This window comes from Hemitrygon akajei, chromosome 11 (assembly GCF_048418815.1).
Source record: "Hemitrygon akajei chromosome 11, sHemAka1.3, whole genome shotgun sequence".
Classification (NCBI taxonomy): domain Eukaryota; kingdom Metazoa; phylum Chordata; class Chondrichthyes; order Myliobatiformes; family Dasyatidae; genus Hemitrygon; species Hemitrygon akajei.
Genome location: NC_133134.1, coordinates 51,977,001 through 51,998,507, shown reverse-complemented (window position 1 = coordinate 51,998,507; position 21,507 = coordinate 51,977,001). Strand labels below are relative to the sequence as shown.

At 38.7% G+C, this 21,507-nt stretch overlaps 1 protein-coding gene across 2 annotated transcripts in view; it reads right to left on the bottom strand.

Annotated features, from left to right (window-relative positions):
* Positions 1-21,206, bottom strand: part of unkl (unk like zinc finger) — a 140,217-nt gene extending 119,011 nt beyond the window's left edge. For both annotated transcript variants that reach the window (XM_073060856.1, XM_073060857.1), the window contains exons 1-2: positions 21,129-21,206; positions 20,626-20,835 (exon numbers count right to left, since the gene is read on the bottom strand). In XM_073060856.1, the coding sequence (XP_072916957.1) occupies positions 20,626-20,835; positions 21,129-21,193 (275 nt within the window). In that variant the 5' untranslated portion in view covers positions 21,194-21,206. The remainder of the gene's footprint in view (positions 1-20,625; positions 20,836-21,128) is intronic.
* Positions 21,207-21,507: the final 301 nt, after the last annotated feature.

Genomic DNA, 21,507 nt, shown 5'->3' with positions numbered 1-21,507 from the left:
AATAAATATTGGCAGTACAAATTAGGTCTTTATACTTTCTCCCTTCCATTTTCACCAACAAAGCTAATCGTATTTAAAAATTATATTGGAAAGAAATTAATCTGAAATTGCAAAAGTATGAAAAACTGCCAGCTGTGATTCATCACATTGCCAAAAAAAGTCTTCAAGACTTTTACAGGATGTTGTACAACTTACTGTCAGCAATTTAATCTCACACAATTGCATTAATAAAATACAAAAATCAGATCAGGTTCATTCAGACATGCTGCAGCTCATTCAGACAGCTGCAGTAAGAATCAAATTTTCCCCCATGCTTCAGTGGCTGGAAATATGCTCAGTGCATAAAGCAGTTTTAAAGAAGACATTATGAATATAAAGTGTGTCTGAATACAGATTGTAGGTCCTCCTAAAACTATATATCTTTATTATCCTGCAGCTCTATTGGATGACAACCAAATAAGAGGAAATAAATCTGCATTTTTTTTAAATCATCACCTTCTACAATTACAACATTGAAAAGCTCATTGTCAGAACAATGTTGCAAGAAGCTTGACATTAATCTCCTTAAGCAGGGCAGGAATAAAAGTACATCTTGATTTGCTCACTAGCAATAAATTCTAAACTTATTTACATAACCAGGATCATTTATTCTGAATCGAGTATTAAAAATATTTAGTTCAAATTTTAAATACTGTTTATTTACATGTGAAAACAAACATTAATTTTTTTAATAGTTATGCATTATTAACAAGCACAGTCAAAATACCTTGTTAGTTAACAGTAAGACTTGCACATTAATTATTTTGTACAGTCAAGGGAATCTTTGTTTTAAGTAGTCAAATATGCTGTCAGTACATAGTTGTTGATAGCCCCTACCAGACACTCAGATCAACTGTCTGCTGCTCAAATACCAAGTTTTGGGATGTCCACAAGCTCCCTAATAATATTTTTTAAAAAACACAACTTGGAGCAGAAAACTATGATATGTTAGTGCTCACAATAAATTCAATTTCAAGAACAAAGCAATAAGCTATTCAACACTTTCAACATAAACTCTCTCCTTTGCCCTGGACTCTTCTTCATCCATTCACGTTTTGTGGATTTAGCAGCTGGTGTCCAAGATAAACTCAAGACAAATAGTTGAGTTACTCCATATGAAACTTGTCTTTAAGCCCAGTAAACACATTCAAGCAGAAGTGTGCTTTGGTGCTGATAATATGCATAAATATGAATCAGAGATTGATAGGTTCTTGATTGGACACAGCATCAAAGGTTACAGGAAGAAGGCCGGGAAATAGGGTTGAGGAGGAGAGAAAAAAGGATCAGCCATGATTGAATGGCGGAGCAGACTCAATGGGCCAAATGGCCTAATTTTGCTCTTTATGTCTTATGGTCTATAACTGCCGTGAATTAAATTATAATCTGGAAAATTAGTTGCACACAATAAAGAGCAGTGGAGAATTCACAATTTACTCTTCCATGGCTAGGGAGTTGCAAAGTTTAACTTTAACTACACAAATGACAACAAATTTAATCCATGCCAGTAATGCTTCCCAGAAAAGTCAGCAATTTGGAAATTAGTATCAGAATGTGAACAGCAACAAAGCTAGACCAAGCAACTTACCAACTCTTGCTCAGAAACAGATTCTTGGACAAGATCTGCAGCTCAAAAACACCCATATTTACCCTGTTAGCTTTTCATAAGAAAAACACTAACAGAATACAGCACTTTTAGAAGTTGTATCATCATACGAGAGTGGCAGCAACTTATAGATTGATATCCAGACTTTGAAGTCAAGATGTGGCAACTGGTATAGCCATGCTTTGAGATGAGAATCTAGCTGCTTTGAAGTTTTGCAGGCTTTATCAACACTGCAAAGCATATTTTTACATATGCTTTCTCATTTACAGAATAAACAACAATTTTCTCCACGATATACATCTTCAAGTTCGCTAAATTGAAAGCAAACTTTCAAATGGTTTTAACACATGACCAGTAGTGAACTCTAATATTCTCCACAACTCAAAATTAAAAGTTTCACACAAAAGCAAATATTGCCACCCATCACGAAAAACAGCATTTTCTAACAGTCGTTTAGAAATACCACTATATGGTTCACTCAAAGAAATAGAACAAACATCTGGAGAAATGCCACACCACATTGAGGCCTGTAAAAGATTATGGTCACAAAAAATGGAAAAAGGGTGGATTTAAACTAAACAGTGGAATATTCATGTTTTTACAGTATTCACTTACTGTTGCAATTAAAACATACTGCTGTTAATACCTTTGGTAAATTTGAGCATTAATTTTTAAGTTGAAGAGTTTTGGGGGAAATTCATATGCTTCCCTTAATTTGGAAGTAAAAACTGCTCTCAAACCAAGTAAAATAAACTTCTGAAATAAGTAATTGACCAAGTTATCGTATACCAGAACATTTTCAAAATATCTCAAATTGACTTCTCTGCCTGTGGCTTTATTAATAATAAAGAAATTGTTGCTCCACATCATTAACTTAATGCACATGAAAATTTCTTCTAATTAATTTTTGAGGCTATAAAGCAAAAAGAAAAAACATGTGCAGTGAAAACGTCTTGCACATCTTTTATACAGCTATTTCAAAGACCAATGGATTTGAAGTATTAAAATGAATTGCTGTAGAAAAGTGAACCAGGGTTTTAAAAAATCAGTATCTATAAGTGCAAATGCAAGCAAGTTCATGTTTAACTGTCATTCAACCATACATGAATACTCATGCATACAGCCAAACAAAATAGCGTTCCATGTGGATCAGGTGCAAATCACAGTACCAACAGTCAATACACAGCACAAGGCACATACACACATAAGACAGCAAATAAACTTACAGTCACACAAAAAATATAACCCAAGTCAGCAAGTGACATGTTCTATAAATTAATGCTGCATGGGTGTTATCAGCAAAACTAAAGGCTGATTTGCGCATACGGGCTACGCTGCAGCCTACGCCATAACCCTGATTTTCACTTCTGCGTCGCTCTATGCCGTAGCAAGCATGCATTGGTGTGCGCCAAAACGCTAGTTGGCGGTGGGGTTTCTATGCCACTGTGTTGAGTTTCTTTGTGAGAGACATGGATAAGGAAATGCATTTCAAACATTTTCACATGTCGGCAGGTAGATTTGACGATTTGGTTCATCTATTTCACATCGGTGCATGCACAGCCTACAAACATGGCGGAGAAGAAGCAACTGGAAGTGCATAGGAGGAAATGCGATGCTACCAAGCGGACCAATCAGTTGTTGCAGTCTGCATCACCGCGGCACGCGAGTAACTTTTCTGGACAGCATAGGGTATGCATTACCTAAGGCGTCGATGCGACGCACAAGTATAAATCAGCCTTAAGCAGTTCTCAGCAGTTCACAGATGAATCCATGCATGCATGCAAGCACCCAATCCAATATGTCATGCCACTGGAGGGCAGCACCCAGACCCCAACCAAGGATGAACACTGCACTACACCATCACTGACGTCTCCTCTTCTGGACTGCTCCAACAATCAAGCCCACGGCTTGACGCCTAATTCTCACTACAAGCTTGTTCAAGCAGCTTCCTCGACATCTGTCTCATCAATAAACAAGGGAAGTGGGCTTACAGCATTTTACATTTATGTCCAACAGGGTCTTATAATTGCAAGAGAAACATCACTGTCAGATGACACACCACCTTTATGCACCAAGTTGATTTAGTCCTGTAGTAGGCAGTAACACAGTCCACACCAAGCTGCTACTTTTGCTCCTCTTTAATTAAGCCTCATACACACTACCGTAGATTCCAGACTACAGAGCGCACCTGATTAAAAGCCGCAGGCTCTAATTTTAGAAATAAAATCAATTTTTTAATTGTAAAGGCCGCACCGGATTTTAGGCCGCACCGCTACTTTTAAATATACATACGTATCGGTAACACAAATTACGTTGCATATACTTTTTTACTGAACAGCACGAACAACATTCCAATATCTCCTAGCGACTGGTAAAAATATATATACTGCAGCTTACCAGGAAAAGTTATTGATCGACTTTAACTTAAAAGCAGCGTTTTCGCTCGGGTCTAATCGGCTCTGACGCGCTTGCGCAATGCGATCGGGTCTAATCGGGTCTAATCGGCTCTGACACGCTTGCGCAATGCGATCGGGTCTAATCGGGTCTAATCGGCTCTGATGCGCTTGCGCAATGCGATCGGGTCTAATCGGCTCTGACGCGCTTGCGCAATGCGATCGGGTCTAATCGGCTCTGACGCGCTTGCGCAATGCGATCGGGTCTGATCAGGTCTAATCGGCTCTGACGCGCTTGCGCAATGCGATCGGGTCTAATCGGCTCTGACGCGCTCGGGTCTTGCTTTTCTTCGAGTATTTTCCATGTTGATGAGGGTGAGTACAAATGACTGATTTACAATAATTTAATTGTGAAAGTGCGCTTGATTTATCGTACAATTTCATTGGACCTCTGTGAACTACTCATCAATTTTATTGGTCTACTGTTACGAGGCAAAATGTTTACGAGGCGGCATGAAAAAAAACCATGTATTAGCCGCTCTGGATTATAGGCCGCAGAGTTCAAAGCTGTTCAAAATGTGGGGAAAAAGTAGCGGCGTATAATCCGGAATCTACGGTAATTCAGAATCTGAAATTTAAAGCATTTTACAAGAATCCCCTTCATTTTAAACAGATGCAAAAATTAAACAGAAAGATTAATGCAATATTGCCCTTTATCTCAAAGGAACTGGCTTTTCAAAAATAAGGAAGTCACTCTTGTGAATTGTGAAAAGGAGGCATTTTAACTTGTTAGTATATAGAGTCCTGCATTCAATTTTGGATGAAGTAGTTCTGGAGTGATGAACTAGCTCTGTAGATTTACCAAGCACCAGGATTTGAATAACTATATCTTTCATCTTAAATCGTTTAGACTTGGTTTGCTTTTACTCCAGTTCAGACATCTGTGAACGATGTGATCAAACTATTAGAGATGCTAGGGCATTAAAGATGGCTACAATGCCCAACCTGTTCCTCAGTGGTCCAAGTAATTTTTTCCCTTCCCTTAAATCAAAGCATTTCTTTTCCTCTTTTTGAACACTTGTCACCAATTCTGATAATGCATCTTTACAGAAATGTAAATACTGACTCTTTTCAAGTTGAAAAGACCACTGCATTGTCAAACAGTTATAAAAATATGGTCAGGGAAGGCATGAATTTCATGCAATCATACTTTTCATTGTCAACGTCCATGATAATATTTTCACCACATCAATCATCTTGCAAAGCTTTTCAAATCAAGAAAATAATGCCTGTTACAAATTGATCAATAGCCTGGAACGAGCTATGTTGGGCTCAATCTGAAATCTACTTGTGACCTTAAAACACAATATTAAAGAATGGTGACTATTTTTTATTCAGGTAAATGATAATGAATAGATGGACATGACTTAAATCTAGTAAACATCTCTTTTCCAACAGACTGCCATAGTATGATAAGGAAAGCCAAGGTGGTCACTTTACATACAATCAGATGGATTGCTACTGTGAACACATGCATCATTAAGTAGCTTCTTTAAGATATGGCAGGTCAAAATTAATTTTCTGCTTATTTCTGTAACCTCAAGCCCTTCATGTGCACTTGACTGAGAAGGTTCAACCTCTAGAACAGATGACAGCAATCAACTACACAAAAAGAATTAAAGGACATATTAGACAATGATTAATTTTTAGGATTAGAATCACATCATTATCAATCATTACGTGCCGTATCATATGATGTGGGCGATCGTGGTCTTTCCATGACCATGGAGAATGATTTTGGAAAATTTTTCCAAAGAAGGTTTGCCATTGCCGTCTTCTGGTTGGTGTCTTTACAAAACGGGTAACCCCCAACCACTATCAATCCTCTCCAGAGATTATCTGCCTGGCATCTGCGATCGCATAATCAGGGCTTGTAATATGACCATCTACCACCTGCTCCTATGGTTTCATGTGACTCTGATTTGTAGTGCTACACCTTGTCCAACAATGACCTGCAGGCTAGCAGAGGGTAGAAGCACCTTATACTTCCTTTGGTATAGGCATATCTCCACCCTGCCACCCATGCATTATGATAAGATAAGGAAAACAGACTTGCCTCTTCAAAGGACACTGGTGAATCATCTGAATGGTTTCAACAATGACATATACTTTATCACATTTTTTAAACTTACACATTTTTTAGCATAAATTTAAATTGTTAAACTGTAATATTAAGATTAAGATATATCCCTAGAATTTGAATAATGTAGCATAAGATTTTTTGAAGGGAGAAAAGCAGCTGAACTCCCAAAATAGCTCAGAATATTTGATTTGATACGTCCATTTGTAACCTGGGAGTATATTCTGTAACTTGTGCATTTAGAAAGTAATATTTGTATAGTTATAAACAATTAACTTACTAGGTAAAGAACTGTTTCTAAAAAAAAAATTAATGACTAAATGCTGGCTGAAAAGCCCAAAATATAACTAAGCTTTCAGAATTAATTATGGCACATTATACTACCAAACACAATAAGACTGGTGATTAAAAACCTTCATTTTAAGCAATTTATTATTAGTTTTATTATTTTGTATTAATCAATATAGAAACTAGACAACTTGGTGTCTTTCTTTGTGATAAAATAAGAATATCATTATGTTTTGCATAAGATTCCCTCAAACAATCCAGACTTTCAACTTCATCCATTTCATAAAAAAGTTGACTTAGATTATGTTAAAAATTAAAATTTACAGGAAAGATGCTCGCATGGATAAAAGATTAGTTGACTGGCAGGAGCAAAAAGTGGACAGAAAGGGAGCCTTTTCTGATTGGCTGCCAGTGACGTGGTATTTCACAGGAGTCAATGTTAGGACCACTTCTTTTCACACTGGATGTTAATGAATTGAATGATGGAAATGATGGCTTTGGGGCCAAAATTGTAAACAACATGAAGATAGGTGGAGGGACAGGTAGTGTTAAGGAAGCAGGGAGTCTAGAGAAGCAGTTAGATTAGGAGAATGGGCAAAAACGTGTTAGGTGGAATAAAGTGCAGGGAAGTATACGTTCATACAATTTGGTAGAAGGAATAAAGGCGTGAACTACTTTCAAAATAGGGAGAAAATTTTTAAAAAATCAGAGATGCAAAAGGATTTGGGAGTCTTTGTGTAGAATTCGCTAAAGGTTAGTTTGCAGGCATGAATAATAGTGAAATAACGGAGGGACAGAATATCACTATATAAGGAGATAGACAGACTGAATGATACAAGTACAACTACTGCTGTTGTCAGCTGAGAAGATGAAGGTGATAGCAGATTATCTGTCTGGAGATGCAAACAAAGAAATAAAGTGTAAGTGAAAGAAAAATGCTGGAACTATAGGATACAAAACTCTGGAGGGGCAAGCCACTGCAGATGCTGGGAATACAAAATGCTTAGCAAGTTTGGCAGCCTCTGTGGAGGGAACAACTGTTAATACATCAGATTGATAGTTTTGTTTAAACACTTATTATCTGAAAGTGCAGAATTCAATGTCAAGTCCTGATACTTTAGGTATTCCAGCATTTTCCTTTCATGGTTATCTTTTATCTTATAGTTCCAAGGTTGTTTTCTTTTATCTCTTCATTTTTCTTTTTGTTCCTGTTTTTATTCAACTCCTTTTTACAACTCTGCTGGACATATCTACAGCTAATAATCAGTCCCCATTCTGTCTCAGCAATCACCAATACTTGTACCATTCAGTCTCTCTTGGTCTCCATGCTATCACAAAACATCCAATGGATTAAGACACAGAAACCCATCTGGATTTTAAAGTGTTGAACATCCTGGAATGAAAATGCAATATTGGAGTTGGAAATTACGAACAGAACTGTCTAGAAACAAAATAGCGGGAAACTTCAATTATACCTTCAAAAGCTTGAAATGAACTGAATGCCAGCACATCCCTTTCTAATATCACCTCAGTGACAATTTTTTTCAGGAAATGTCTGGCAACAAGACAGTATTCATTCAGAGACCAGCACATTTAGCAACTGGAGTCACTAGCAAGAGCACTCTGAATCAAAACAAAAATTTATATTTTCTAATTATGATTATTTCCTTCAGAAGTTCCTTTCACTACAAAAATGCACGTGGAAGTATTGGAAAAACCAACAAGAGCACGTTTTTGGGTGTTGGCATCAACCTGAATGGGGAAAAAAATTCTGATAACTTTTTAACTATACCCTAGCAAACCCAAGTCTTGCCCTGAATACATAACATTTCCCATGGCTCAGCAACGCAATGCTTATTTACCAATTAAGCAAGAGTGGTAGGAAAGGAATTTACCTTACTGGCAATAACAATTGAACTCCAATGATCCACTATCTAACTCTTTGGAAATCCTCTTGTTTGTCACCTGGCTGATGACGTGATGTTTCCCTGCTCCCCATCCACTCAAGCAGGAATTATTTTTTTTTTTAAATCAGTCTATTCATTCATGCTGTATAGCTAAACCTGCTGGTTGGCTAGGATGAACGAGCGGGATTCCTCCCCAAAACATTCCTGTGACTATACATGTACTCTACAAATAATCTTCCCCAATATAAATCAAATTCAGCGCAGAATAACAGCTGCTGTTGCACCACCCATGCAAAATGAAAAAACGCTGCAATATTATTCTACGGAAGAGCATGCTGAAACCTGCAGATTATACCAAATATCATATTTATATTTTCTTTAGACATAAAGGGGTTGAGGTAGGTATGGAGGAGGGGAAAAGAGCCTATTTGGCCCATTGGTCTGTCTAGCTCTCAGAACAATCCGATTAAGTCACTTCCCCCTCTGATCTTCAGTGTCATCCACGGTATTTTTCTCTCATATTTCACGCACAGCAACCTATTAGTATTTATTACATATGCAATCACAAACACTATATTGAAAAAAATGTTGTAATACAAGTAGAACAATGTAAGCTATATACGTCACATATTTACTGTGCCATTCAGTATGATCATCAATGCTATTTTAGTGCATTGTCCCGATTATTTGAATACCTAAATATTCAAATATCTATCAATTGGTCATTAATCAGTAACTAAGCCTTCAAAATCCTCTTACATGAAAAATTCCAAAGATCCACTACTATCTGGATGAAGGAATTTCTTCTCCTCTATGTCCTGAATGACCTTTTGTGACAACCCAGCTTTGAGAACCTATGTCTCTTTATACTATGTTAAGTCGCATTGTGTGGCATCCGTCGGTCTCGAGAGACCATGAATCTGCGCCTGGAGTTTCCAGGGCGCAGGCCTGGGCAGGGTTGTATGGGAGACCGGCAGTTGCCCAAGCTGCAGGCTTTCCCCTCTCCACGCCACCGATGCTGTCCAAGGGAAGGGCACTAGGACCCATGCAGCTTGGCACCGGTGACGTCGCAGAGCAATGTGTTGTTAAGTGCCTTGCTCAAGGACACAAACACGCTGCCTCAGCTGAGGCTCGAACCAGTGACCTTCAGGTTACTAGTCTGATGCCTTGCCCACTAGGCCACGCGCCAAGTCGCATTAGAAATTTATATATTTCAATTTTCATTCTTTTCATTCTTCTAAACTCCAGTGTATCTCACTAGTCATCTTATTAGTCAGCTTATGATTAACCTACCATTTCAGAAATAAACCTTGCTAGCCTTTATTGCCTATACTTGTTTTTAACATGGCAAGTTGTCACAGCGAGTACTGCATTGTCACAAGTTGAACATGCAGGGTTTCCTCTGAATGCTCTAGTTTACTCACAAAGACATATGGCCTGGCCAGTTAATTGTCCACTTCAAGTTGTCCCCAGTAAATAGGCAGTGTTAGAATATCTGGAGAGTTGGTGAGAATGAGAGAAAATATTTTTAAGTGGAATAATATAATGATGATAGAGGTTAATCGTTGCTATAAATTTAGTAGACTGAAAAGTTTATTTCGCTATAGCAATAATGCATTTATTTGCAGGGGAACAAGACAACTGTAATTTCAATGGGGTCTTAAATAGTTGCAGGAAGTTTGTGTTGAATGAGGATTCAACACAATTCATTAACCAAGAGTTCATTAACAAACTCTTCATTAACCAAGAGTTTGTGTTGAATGAGGATTAATGTATTTGAAATTTATGTCTGTCAAGAAAACTGGTTGAAACCTGTGACTTAAGGAGAATTGCTAGTGAGTTGGCGTTGCCAAGGTTACAAACTCAGCAAAAAGTTCGTATCTGGCTACTTTGATGAACAAGGGTTGTCAGAGGTTACAGCGGGGCATCAATAGCAGAACTGGGTTGCGAAGTGGCAGATAGACTTCAACCCAGACAAGTGTGAAGTGGTTCATTTTGGTAGGTCCAATTTGAAGAATATAACATGAATGGTAAGACTCCTGGCAGTGTGGAGGATCTGAGAGATCTTGAGATCCACGTCCATAGGACACTCAAAACTGCTGCGCAGGTTGACAGCGCTGGCATTAATCAACCGTGGGATTGAGTTCAAGATCTGTGAGGTAATGTTACAGCTATACAAGGCCTTGGTCAGACCCCACTTGGAGTACTGTGTTCAGTTATGGTCACCTCACTACAGCAGGGGTCACCAACCTTTTTTGCACCGCGGACTGGTTTAATATTGACAGTATTTTTGCGGACCTGCCAACCCGGGGGGGGGGGGGGGGGGGGGGGGGTGCTAATCACAACTGGAATATAGATAAGTCAACTAGAAGTCACTTATAAGTGGCTAATACACTCAAATTCATTTCTAAAAGGTTTTACCTAACGAATTTAATATTAAACACACAGCGTATATTTTCCTCGTACGAACATATAAAATCATTGCAACACACCAATATCGCTGAATCAGTGGAGCCCTGGGCTTGTTTCCCTGCAACAAGACAGTCCATTCAATGGGAGACAGTGATACTCGAAGGGGGTTCCTTATGTCCAGTCTATTCCGCAATTTAGTTTTTGTAGCTCTCAGCACTTGATTCTGTCCCGCTTGCTCAAGTTTTTTCTCTTAAAAATATTCAATGGGTTTATCTTTAAGTGCAGGGTGCTTGGACTCAAGGTGCCAAAGCAGGTTTGAGGGCTTCTTTGCCCGAACTCCAGCCTCCGCCCGCCCACCACCAGACCCCTTGACCAGGTGCAGCTGGTCACGGGTGGGGTGAGTGGACAAGGTCAGGGCCGGAGGTCCCTGTGCCGGGGCCACAGCGGTCACAGTCCGGAGAGCGAGGAGGAATGCAACAGGGCGCGCATTCAATGTATCTACAATGCTTCCCTTTGAAATACATATAACTGTCACACCTCCTTCGTACCCACACTACAGACACCTAAATGAATTTAAATCAGCATTGTCTAATCTTCCAATTAACTGTGATTCATGGCTCTTAGAAAATTATTGTCCAGAGCTGCAGACTCACCCCCCCCCCCACCCCCGTAGGATCTATTGGTTGACAAAAGTTTGGCTCAAGGGATGACTTCCAGTAGATCGCAGCGAGGTAGCTGCTCTGCTACTTAGGAAACCCTGAGCCCAAATTAGGTTGTCTGCGAATATTTTAGCACTGGGTTCCCCATGAACATTCGGTGTGCTAAACAGGTTTAAAGGCAGCATCCATCTGTCCGCGCTCCAGGCAAGTAGCATAGGCACTTCTCGCCGGCCGTGCAAGGCGGACAGTTACCCAAGGCCAACCAGTGATCCCTGGCGCGAGGGTATCACTGCGTTTAGGCGACTGATGACCTTGCGTGCATTCAAGTTCAACAGTGAGCATGACAGGGAATGAGGAAAGGTGCAGCTGACTCATATCGACAAATCATGTGCTTTGCAGCCCAGTACTGGTCCGTGGCCCGGTAGCTGGGGACCACTGAACAGGAAGGATGTGGATACTATAGAGAGAGTGGAGAGGAGATTTACAAGGATGTTGCCTGGATTGCAGGGCGTACCTTATGAGAACAGGTTGAGTGTACTGGCCTTTTCTCCTTGGAGCGACAGAGGTGACCTGATAGAGGTGTATAAGATGATGATGGGCATTGATTGTGTGGATAGCCAGAGGCTTTTTCCCCAGGGCTGAAATGGCTAACACAAGGGGGCATAGTTTTAAGGTGCTTGGAAATGGGTATCAAGGGGGTGTCAGGGGCAAGTTTTTCCACACACAGAGCCGTGGGTGCGTGGAATGCACTGCCAACGGCAGTGGTGGAAGCAGATACAATAGTGATTTTAAGAGCCTCTTAGACAGGTACAAAGAGCTTAGAAAAATAGAGGTATATGCCGCAGGGAAATTCTAGACAGTCTCCAGAGTAGATTACATGGTTGGCACAACATTGTGGGCTGAAGGGCCTGTAATGTGCTGTAAATTCCTATGCTCTATGTTCTCAGGAGGTTCCGTGCAAATTGATGTTGAAATGTTAATATTCTTAAAAATTGTAAAAAAAAATTAAGGGGCCAAATATTCACATCTTATTTCAGTTTTGTTGCACCGTTACAAGGCAAAAATATGGAGGATAAGTAACATAGCAATTACAAGTTTGGAATGAATGTGAAAGGGTACAAATAACTGTGGTTATGTTTAAAGTTGCTTCTTTAATAGAAAAAAATCATGGCTAGCTCTCTGAAAACTCAATCAGAATGAACAAGAAAAAAGAGCTACAATAGATCCCAACATTTATTTAAGTAAACTCAAATTTGTAACTAGAGGTTCAATACAACAGATGAAAAAAAAGTATTTTTTCTGGCTGCAATGGGACTTCAGCCAAAAGAAATGTACTCACTGTTGTAACATTGGAATCACAACAGTTAACTTCTACACAGCAACTTACATGATAAAACATTTTAACTGGTTTAGTAATGTTGATGGTGGCAACATTTCTTTTGGCTGTAAGCACTTTAAATCACCCCAAAATGAAAATGGATATTATAAGCTATCATGTGAAAATTGTATTTAAATTTTACAAAGTTATATATTGCAACCAGAGATTAGACTGAATAGAGCATTACCATTCTTTCCCAAAAGAATTTCACATGTGTATTTGCTAACAAAATTATTAACAGCTCTTTTGACTTTGGCCATGCTCAAATCTCACTTCTCACTCCCTTTGTCATTCATGTGAAGATTTAGGAATAACTACACACCACAATGAAGTACGATTTATCTATGCAGTGCAGTTAATCAAAAACGTCTTATTAACTAGCCTGATTTTCTTCCCCCTTTTTGAGTCCTCAGGAGTTCTTTATTTTGTAGACTACCATCCTGATTGAATATAAGGACTGGACAACATCCCACAGATGAATCAGTTGCTTTTTGTCCTGCTCACCCACCTCAAAAAATGTTGCTCAGTCTGCTGAGTTCCTCTACAAACCATTTGTTACTCCAGACTCCAGCATCTGCAATTGTCAAAGTAACCATCATCGCTGATAATAAAATAACTAACACAAATAACTAAGCCCAAAAACATACACACTCTCATGACTCAACCATTTTTTTATTTTATTAGTGCACAAGGAGAACAGCATGGGTCTATGTCATACACAGGGTGTTAAAACTACAGAGGCCTCGCTTGGCTTGAGTGCACACTGCTGCAGTCAACTCAGCCATCTCGTCTGTAGTAAGCAGCTGTATCTCTGGCAGTCTCACCTCAACTGCCCAAGGCCATGTTTGCCTTTCCATGACCTCCACACAGCCTCATATCTCCTCTATTTTATAGTTTAAGGAGATCAATTGAGGCCTGATTATAGAAAACTGTATTACATTTCCTTGAACATGGCTCATTGTAAGGTTATTTAACTGTAGTGTTTAAGTTGATTGAAACATTAATAGAATACGCATAGAAAGACTGTTTCAAAGAGGCAACACTGAATGTGAATGATTAGACTAGAGGGCAAAAGACTTTCCAAAGCTGTGTAATTCATTTCAGAATTAACTCAGCAAGAAACTATGAAATCAATAAATTGATTGCATAGATAAATGGAGACAGAGGCTGAAAAGTTATGGGAACAGAGTTGACAAATATATTAACCATTCACCCACAAAAGATTAAATAGACTAGTTGGACTGAATGGTCTGTGGTATTGGGATAGATCTGCTGGAACACAGTCTGCCATCCAGGATCAATACTGATGGTCCTACCCATCTGCAAAAACATTTGTGCATTTATAGAGGCTACTCTGACTATCAAGCAGTGACTTCTAGTCTGCAACTAGGTCCTGGGCAGCTCAATCAAGATAATATCAAATTGCCCAAACAGAAGGCAAAGATGGTGATGGAGCTTTGGCCCTGCCAAAATTTTGAACCTAAGTAAACAGCTCTGACTTCAAGAGCCATTACGAAGACTACTTACATCAATTTTAATAAATATTTAGTTTAACAAGAAAGTTTATTAAGATACTTACAAACATTTAGAAATAAAGGAATTACAAATAATAACTTCCCTCTTCTGCAATCTACACCATCCATACAAATAGGCTCTCCTGTTCTATACCAGGTCTGACCTAACACAGAAGGGAACAGGCAATTTCCCAAAGTAATATTGGGTAACATTACCAAAACAAAGTTCTACCAATAAGCTCCAAATGGTTAAGTGTTAGAGCATAGTGACAGATGCTGCAATGCTTATCCTTTAATGAGTCTAGAACTTCCAATGGGTCCCATTATAAATTTACTTCCAGTGATGGTTGAACTTCAGGAGCTCCCTCCTGAACTGCCAGCCACAGCAAGAAAGACTTGGTTTTAATTATAACTTTAAAATATTTCATTACATCTAGCTAGGAAAGATTTTAATAGTCCATGTCCCTACTCAAACATAAGGTTACAGCTGTGGAATATTAACACCAACACCGTCTTATTTCAAGCACAAATCCCAAAATTTTTAAAAACTGAAGAATTTGAAAAATATTTTGAATCTATTCCTATTTTAGGTATAACAGAGCAGATATACAAAATCAAATACAGTACCCATATACTTTAATGCACTGAAAATCATGCAAGTTAAGCAAAGCTTTGGTAAAGACAAACTGAACAGGATATATAGGTTATGTACAATGTGGAGATTAGGAACAGTGGATGTGGGACATAATATTTTGATGGTAATAAAATGGAGCTGAGCAAAAGGCTGTAAACCATTTGATTTGGCATATATCACGAATATCAAGAGGAGTTCCTTGGATTACAGATGACTTTTAACAACATATGATTATTAATAACATTAATGACTTGAAAAATTGCATTATACTATTTTGTAGTGTTCACTAATGATTAGATACAGTATATATTCCATTAGTTTAATTATAGATAGCGTTAGTGTTCAATTAAACAAAATTATAGCAAGTGTACATAAAGCAATACAATATGGTTTTCTGTAGAAAACGACATTTATGCAGTCCAGTGTAGGTCTGTAGTCTAGTATAGCTTTCTCTGTTTTTTTTTTAATTACACAGTTCAGTCTAGTTTTTTGTACTGTGTCATGTAAACCATGGTCCTGAAAAACATTGTCTCATTTTTACTATGCACTGTACCAGCAGTTATGGTCGAAATGACAATAAAAGTTGACTTGACTTTCTGATCTGCGGAGAAAATCACCTTACAGTTCTCCAGAAAGTAACTTATGTAAACTGAAGACTTTTGCATTTTACAAAGAAAAACGACCCTTGACCCAGTTAGTCCATGACAACATTTTAGCTTCATTAAACCACTATCTTTCCTCACAAAATATATCAACATAATTTCCTATCCCCGTCAACTGCCCCTTATATTTTCCTTTACCACTCCATCTTTCACAAGATCATTCACACCATTCCTTGGGTAGTTCCTTCTGAATTCCGTATTGAATTTCTTGGGGACCATCTTATTTTGATCTTATTTTCACTATTTTATAATCCTTTATTAGATCATATCAATGAAAAATGGAGTTTCACATTTCTGCCATCATACTTGCAAACTCAGATTGCACCCCTTCCATTTTCTCCATGTCCCTTTTAATATTGCAGCACTCCAGAACTGCATGAGTACTTCAGCGTGGACTAAACAAGATTGAATTCACCATCTGCTTTATTTTCAAACAAAGCAGATTCCGGTTAATTTGGCCATCAGTTAATCAGGGTAGCCACTTATTTGGGACAACCCTTAAAGAACAAAAATTAATTAAGAAAATAACCGGGATCCACTTCATTTACTTGAGACACTATGCTGCTTAACTGGGACAAAAGACTGTGGCTAAAGTCTCTAACTAGCATTAGTAGTGTACTTGTGTGGTCATTAGACACTGCACCATGTTTAGGGGAACAGTTTTAAAATATTCGCAGTTGCAGTGTTTGCATTCAAAAGGCAGTGATTTTTGTTACTGATAGTCTGCAAGAAATAAGCAGTAAGGCAATTCAGAACTGTTTTGCACACTGCTGTTTCAAGCATTCAGAGTTGGAGATGCCAGAAATAGCCAGCAGTGAAAATGAAAATTTCACTACTTCAACAAGTTTGGAAGAATTCAAAAGTATCAACAATCATCTTAAATGTTATAATGAAATCGACAGTCCACTGTCTGCATTGATTTTGTTCATTTATAGTCGTTCAAAAGAACATGGTGGCATACCATGTCAACAACTCTGTCAATAACTATTAGGAATTAATATGCTCAGACCCCACATAATGTTACCCAACATAGCACTGATTCATTACCACATGATTATTCAATTTTTTATTTAATTTTTTTAAATGACAAAAATTCATTCTAAATAACCCTTAAAACTTCATTACAGTAAATATTCCATCAAACTATGAGAGCACTTTACTTACACTCTGAACCACTCAGAGCAAATCGCGTATTAGTTCATGCTTTGCCTTCCCCAGATGTGTAAATGCTCTTGCTCCCTTGTCCAACTTATTCACCCATAATGTCTGGAAAATGGCCTGCAACTTCCAGAGAGGGTAATACATCTAAGAGTTTCAAAAACTGGCAGAGCAACACGTCCTGGGTGAATCTGAGGACATGGATGGAGAAGAGGAAACACCAGCAAGAAACCTCACCACAAAATTCCTCAGCACTAGCATCACCACGATCACACAAATCATGGACCAGTTCATCGATAATGACCCTGACTGGGAGCGAAGCAATAAGGCAAAGAGAGGTGTTATCAACATGATTTCTTGCTGTTAAACACTGCTTCGTGAGGAACCACAGCCTGGTTCCTCCTCTAAGATGTAACCACCACGTCCCTCCGCTGCTGCTGCGATGTGCTGCAGCACCACTGATGTACAGGTTAGGCTCATTTGAGTGATTGTTCCTCCATGAATTACTGTGTATACATAAAATAATATTCTCAGGTTTGGTATTTTAAAATCAGACGCACGTCCATTTACATCATGTTATAATGACCCTGCAGAGCGCTGATTTACATAGTACTCCACCTCCGGGGAACAAATCCTCAGCATTAAGTGGGGTCTAAGTGTACATAGTTTCATAGTACTGTAGTAGTACTAGTAATGTTCTAATTTGTTCTGTATTTCATTTAAGTACATAATTTGTCATTCAGTTAAACAGTATTTTGTCTTTTTTATATCTTTTTAACTATTTTTATGTAACTTCAGCTAATTCAGGCAGCTGCTTAATTGGGCCTAAATGTATTGGTCTTGATGTGCCCCAATTAACCAGAATTAATTGTTTTTCCCTCTAGAATTAAGCCCCAGTACCTTGCTTAATGGGAATCAATTTGAAGTATCAAGATAAAATCTTTCAAAACCACTGGAAGTCATTCCATAAAGTAACAAAACTCATAGCTAAAAGAGCTGAACAAGTAACAGGATTAGGGAACAACAGGTGAATTGCAAAATTGTACACAAAATCTATAAAACAACAAGGTATGGGAGAGGGAACTTAATGAGGCAAATTATGAGATGGGAGGTCAAATATTTTGAAGCAACAGCCCATGTCCCTATCAATAGTACACCTAATACACTGTGAAATTCCAGGTAAAATCTATCCAGATAAGTCAGGACATTACAGCATAGAAGGCCATTTAGCCTCTTGTACCAAGTTGTACCAACTTCATGAAGAGCACTGAGCCATTTTCATTTTCCCACTATCATCACAGCCCTGAAAGTATTCACACTATCCTCCCCTTCCCCCTCTCTCCGATTTAGCATCAGAGACAATTTTAGAAATTGTGCTTCTTAAATCACAGTCCAAACCATAAACACAAATTCTGAACAACAGTGATCCCAGCATCGATTCTAATGGTACACTAACTACTTACAGTATTTCCACTGGCCTGAACTCCCACCTGTTTCCTGACTCAAAATAGAAGTAACAATTTTCTGGGGTACCTTTTGAAAATACAGATTAAATACATCTAATGGATTATCACTGTTTCCAACTACATTTTCAGTAATTTAATGTTATGAGCAAAATCTTTTCTTTTGAAGTCAGAATCAACTATTACTATATTTCCACAACTGATTTCTATGAAGATTTATTTCTCGCTCATTCACCAGCCATTTGGTTTATAGAATAACCCCAGTAGCAATTCACACTATTTCTGCTTCTTATTTCTAACAAAATGGGCATTACCTTTCCAAAAATACAACATCTCCCTGTCAGTTTTGTTGTCTAACTTAAATGCTTCATCTTTTCTGAGCACTTTGAATCAAAAAAGTATTACAATCCTCACCATACTTAAGCTACATTTCTGTTACTGCCACCACAATATTCTCACGTGGTTATTTGGACTGATGTTCATCTCTTATTCGCTTTGTTCATTTATGTATATACAATCTAAAAATAAACTTGCCTTTGTATTTCTCATGATATTTCTTGACCACATCTCATTTCTAATGAGGTCCTTTATGCACCTCATGCATTTTCCCTGCTTATATGCTAAAAACTGATCCTCCTGTGAATTTAGTTTAAATCCAAATGTTTCTTTCAACAGAAATTGACAACCTTTAAAAGAATAATAAATTTCACAAAATATATACAACATCCAGAAAACAATGCTCCAGCTGGACTGATATATTTTGCTAACACAAAATACACTGCAGATGCTGGGGTCAATATTTTGTTTACAGGTTAGAACAAAAGTTACCTCACTGCCTACAAATATAGCAAAAAATGAATCACAAGAACAGTACAACTTCAGACCAAAATACAAATGGAATCCACAATAATACTGGCTTCACAACCAAACACTTGTGAATCAAAATTCACAATCAAATTTTGATTACACTTAGATCAATTTTAATTTTCAATTTTGTCCACTGCTCAAATTTAAAAATAAAGATAGCAAGCTACAATTTTTTAAAACTCTCATAAAATATCTTGCAAACAAGCAATTTATTTGTAGTTTGAGAATCCCAGCCATTTAGTTGTAAGCATGCAACTTTGTAAGTTCAACCTTTCATATGATCTTAAAAGCGATGTCTTCCAATATTTACTCTAATTTTACAACTTTACATTAAACTATCATTAAAAATTAACTAATTGTACATATAACCACAAAAATTTCAATTTACACATTTTAAATACAGTGTCTTTTTCTAATTGCAAGTAGATGATGGGAAATAAACCATACAGTAATATAGTAATGTTGTGTAAATATATTTAATTGGCCATGATGTAATTTGGGACAATAAGTCATGAAACTATTTAAATAGCTATCTTCCACTTATTATGTTGCCAGAAAATGCCATCCCAGTAAAACTTTGAAACACAGAGAAATACATTTCATAACAAGAAACATTTTCAATTTGTTTACAGGTTTATGTTTGATAATGTAATGTGCAATAAACTGCAGAGCTGTTCAACGTTATGACGTCAGGAAATGCCACTTCAACTTAATATGAAAAGTTCATATAAAGTTTCAACTTTAAAAATCTACTTCAAAATACAGTTCTTACTCAAAATTGAAAAAATAGGAAACTATACACAATTCAACATTGCAACTGATACAGAATTACTTTTTGACAATGTGCATCTATAGATGTGGATGCGGTATCATGAAAACAAAACAAGCAAAAAAAATGACAAGTATAAATAAAATCACATATATAGTCACAGGAAACGACTGGAAAATCTCCAAGCCCATGTGGTGTAGCTTCATTAATTTTCAAACACTTTCAAGTGCCCTGACTCAAATTAACAAAATGAAGATTAAGCAAATTGGATTGCTAGAATATATTTAAATGATTGCTACAGATCACACCATAAAAGTTTGTTACTTCACCACCTTCTATCCCTAGAAAAAGACCTCTATCAATATACTGAAGTAAATTCGGAGGCAGTACTTTAGTTAATTTAATAAGCGAATAAAATGTTTTCCTTAAAATGAAATAAACCATGCAAACATTATTTCGCTTTTCCAAGTTACGAAATCTTAGGCAACTTCACAATCCCGAGGCAGAGAAACCCAGCCTACCACAGATCAACACGGGAGACAAGGGTCCTCACAATGGAAAACTGCAGACCTGAATCAACAACCCACCATCGGGAAACATTCCATTCACCAACACCGAACCCCAAGTTCGTGGGAACAGTGAAACTCCTGAGGGGGGCGGGCCCTGGCGCGTCCCTCTGGCTATTTCCTCGAACACACCTCCCACGGCCCGAGTACCAAACAGTGTCTTATTCACTCACTCGTCTCCGTCCGGGCAGATCCCTGTCGTCTCATCGTATTTCGTGCAATAGACGTCTGGGCTGTAGTTGAAGGTACCGTCCCTCCTCCTGATGGGCCTCCGCCGTCTCTGGTTCAGGAAATGCCAGTGGAAGCAGGTGAAGGGCCTGTGTTGGGCGCACTTGTGCTGCAAGAAGAGCGGGCATTGCTCCGTGCGGAACTCTTTAAGGTACCTGCAAAATAAAACGCGTAGGTTAGAAACTGACTTGCACAAGAGGGCCCGAGAGATGTATCTAACCGAGGTTGGGGGCGGGGGTAGATGGGGGCAGAGAATGGGCCTGCGGACAGGGGGGCCGAGGCCTGGGCCTGGCGGGCGGGGGAGGGTCGCTACTCCGAGACTAAATTAGCTGGCGTGAAGAGATTTGTTGGATAGCTTTCCTGCCGCTGCGTTTTTCGCTTCTGGCTGGTTGCAGCGTGCCCTATGCGCCCTTGTGGCGCTGCCGCGGCGGGTGGGCTCGGTACCTACGTGTAATGAGACGGTTTCTCGGTCTGAGGAGAAGCGCTCGGCGCAGCTTTCGAAACCGACGGCATTTTTAGTCAAAACAATGAAATGCGCGTGCGCGGCGCAAGGCGCGCCGGGTAATTGGCGGGACGGTTCAAACGCTGGCCGGGGACACGTGGCCAGAGTCCGGGGAGAGCCGGTCGCTGGAGCGCAAGCGGCGGCGGTTCGGGAAGCGACTGGCGTGGGCCTCTGCCTGAAGAAAATCACCTCACTCAGGGGTAAAATACACTCGAGAAAGTCGGCCTCTGGTGACCCTTATGAGAGAGATTTCAAACTTACTGTATATAGAAACCACCTGAAGCCGCTGTCTATCGGTACGTCAAAATATTATATCTCTCATTCC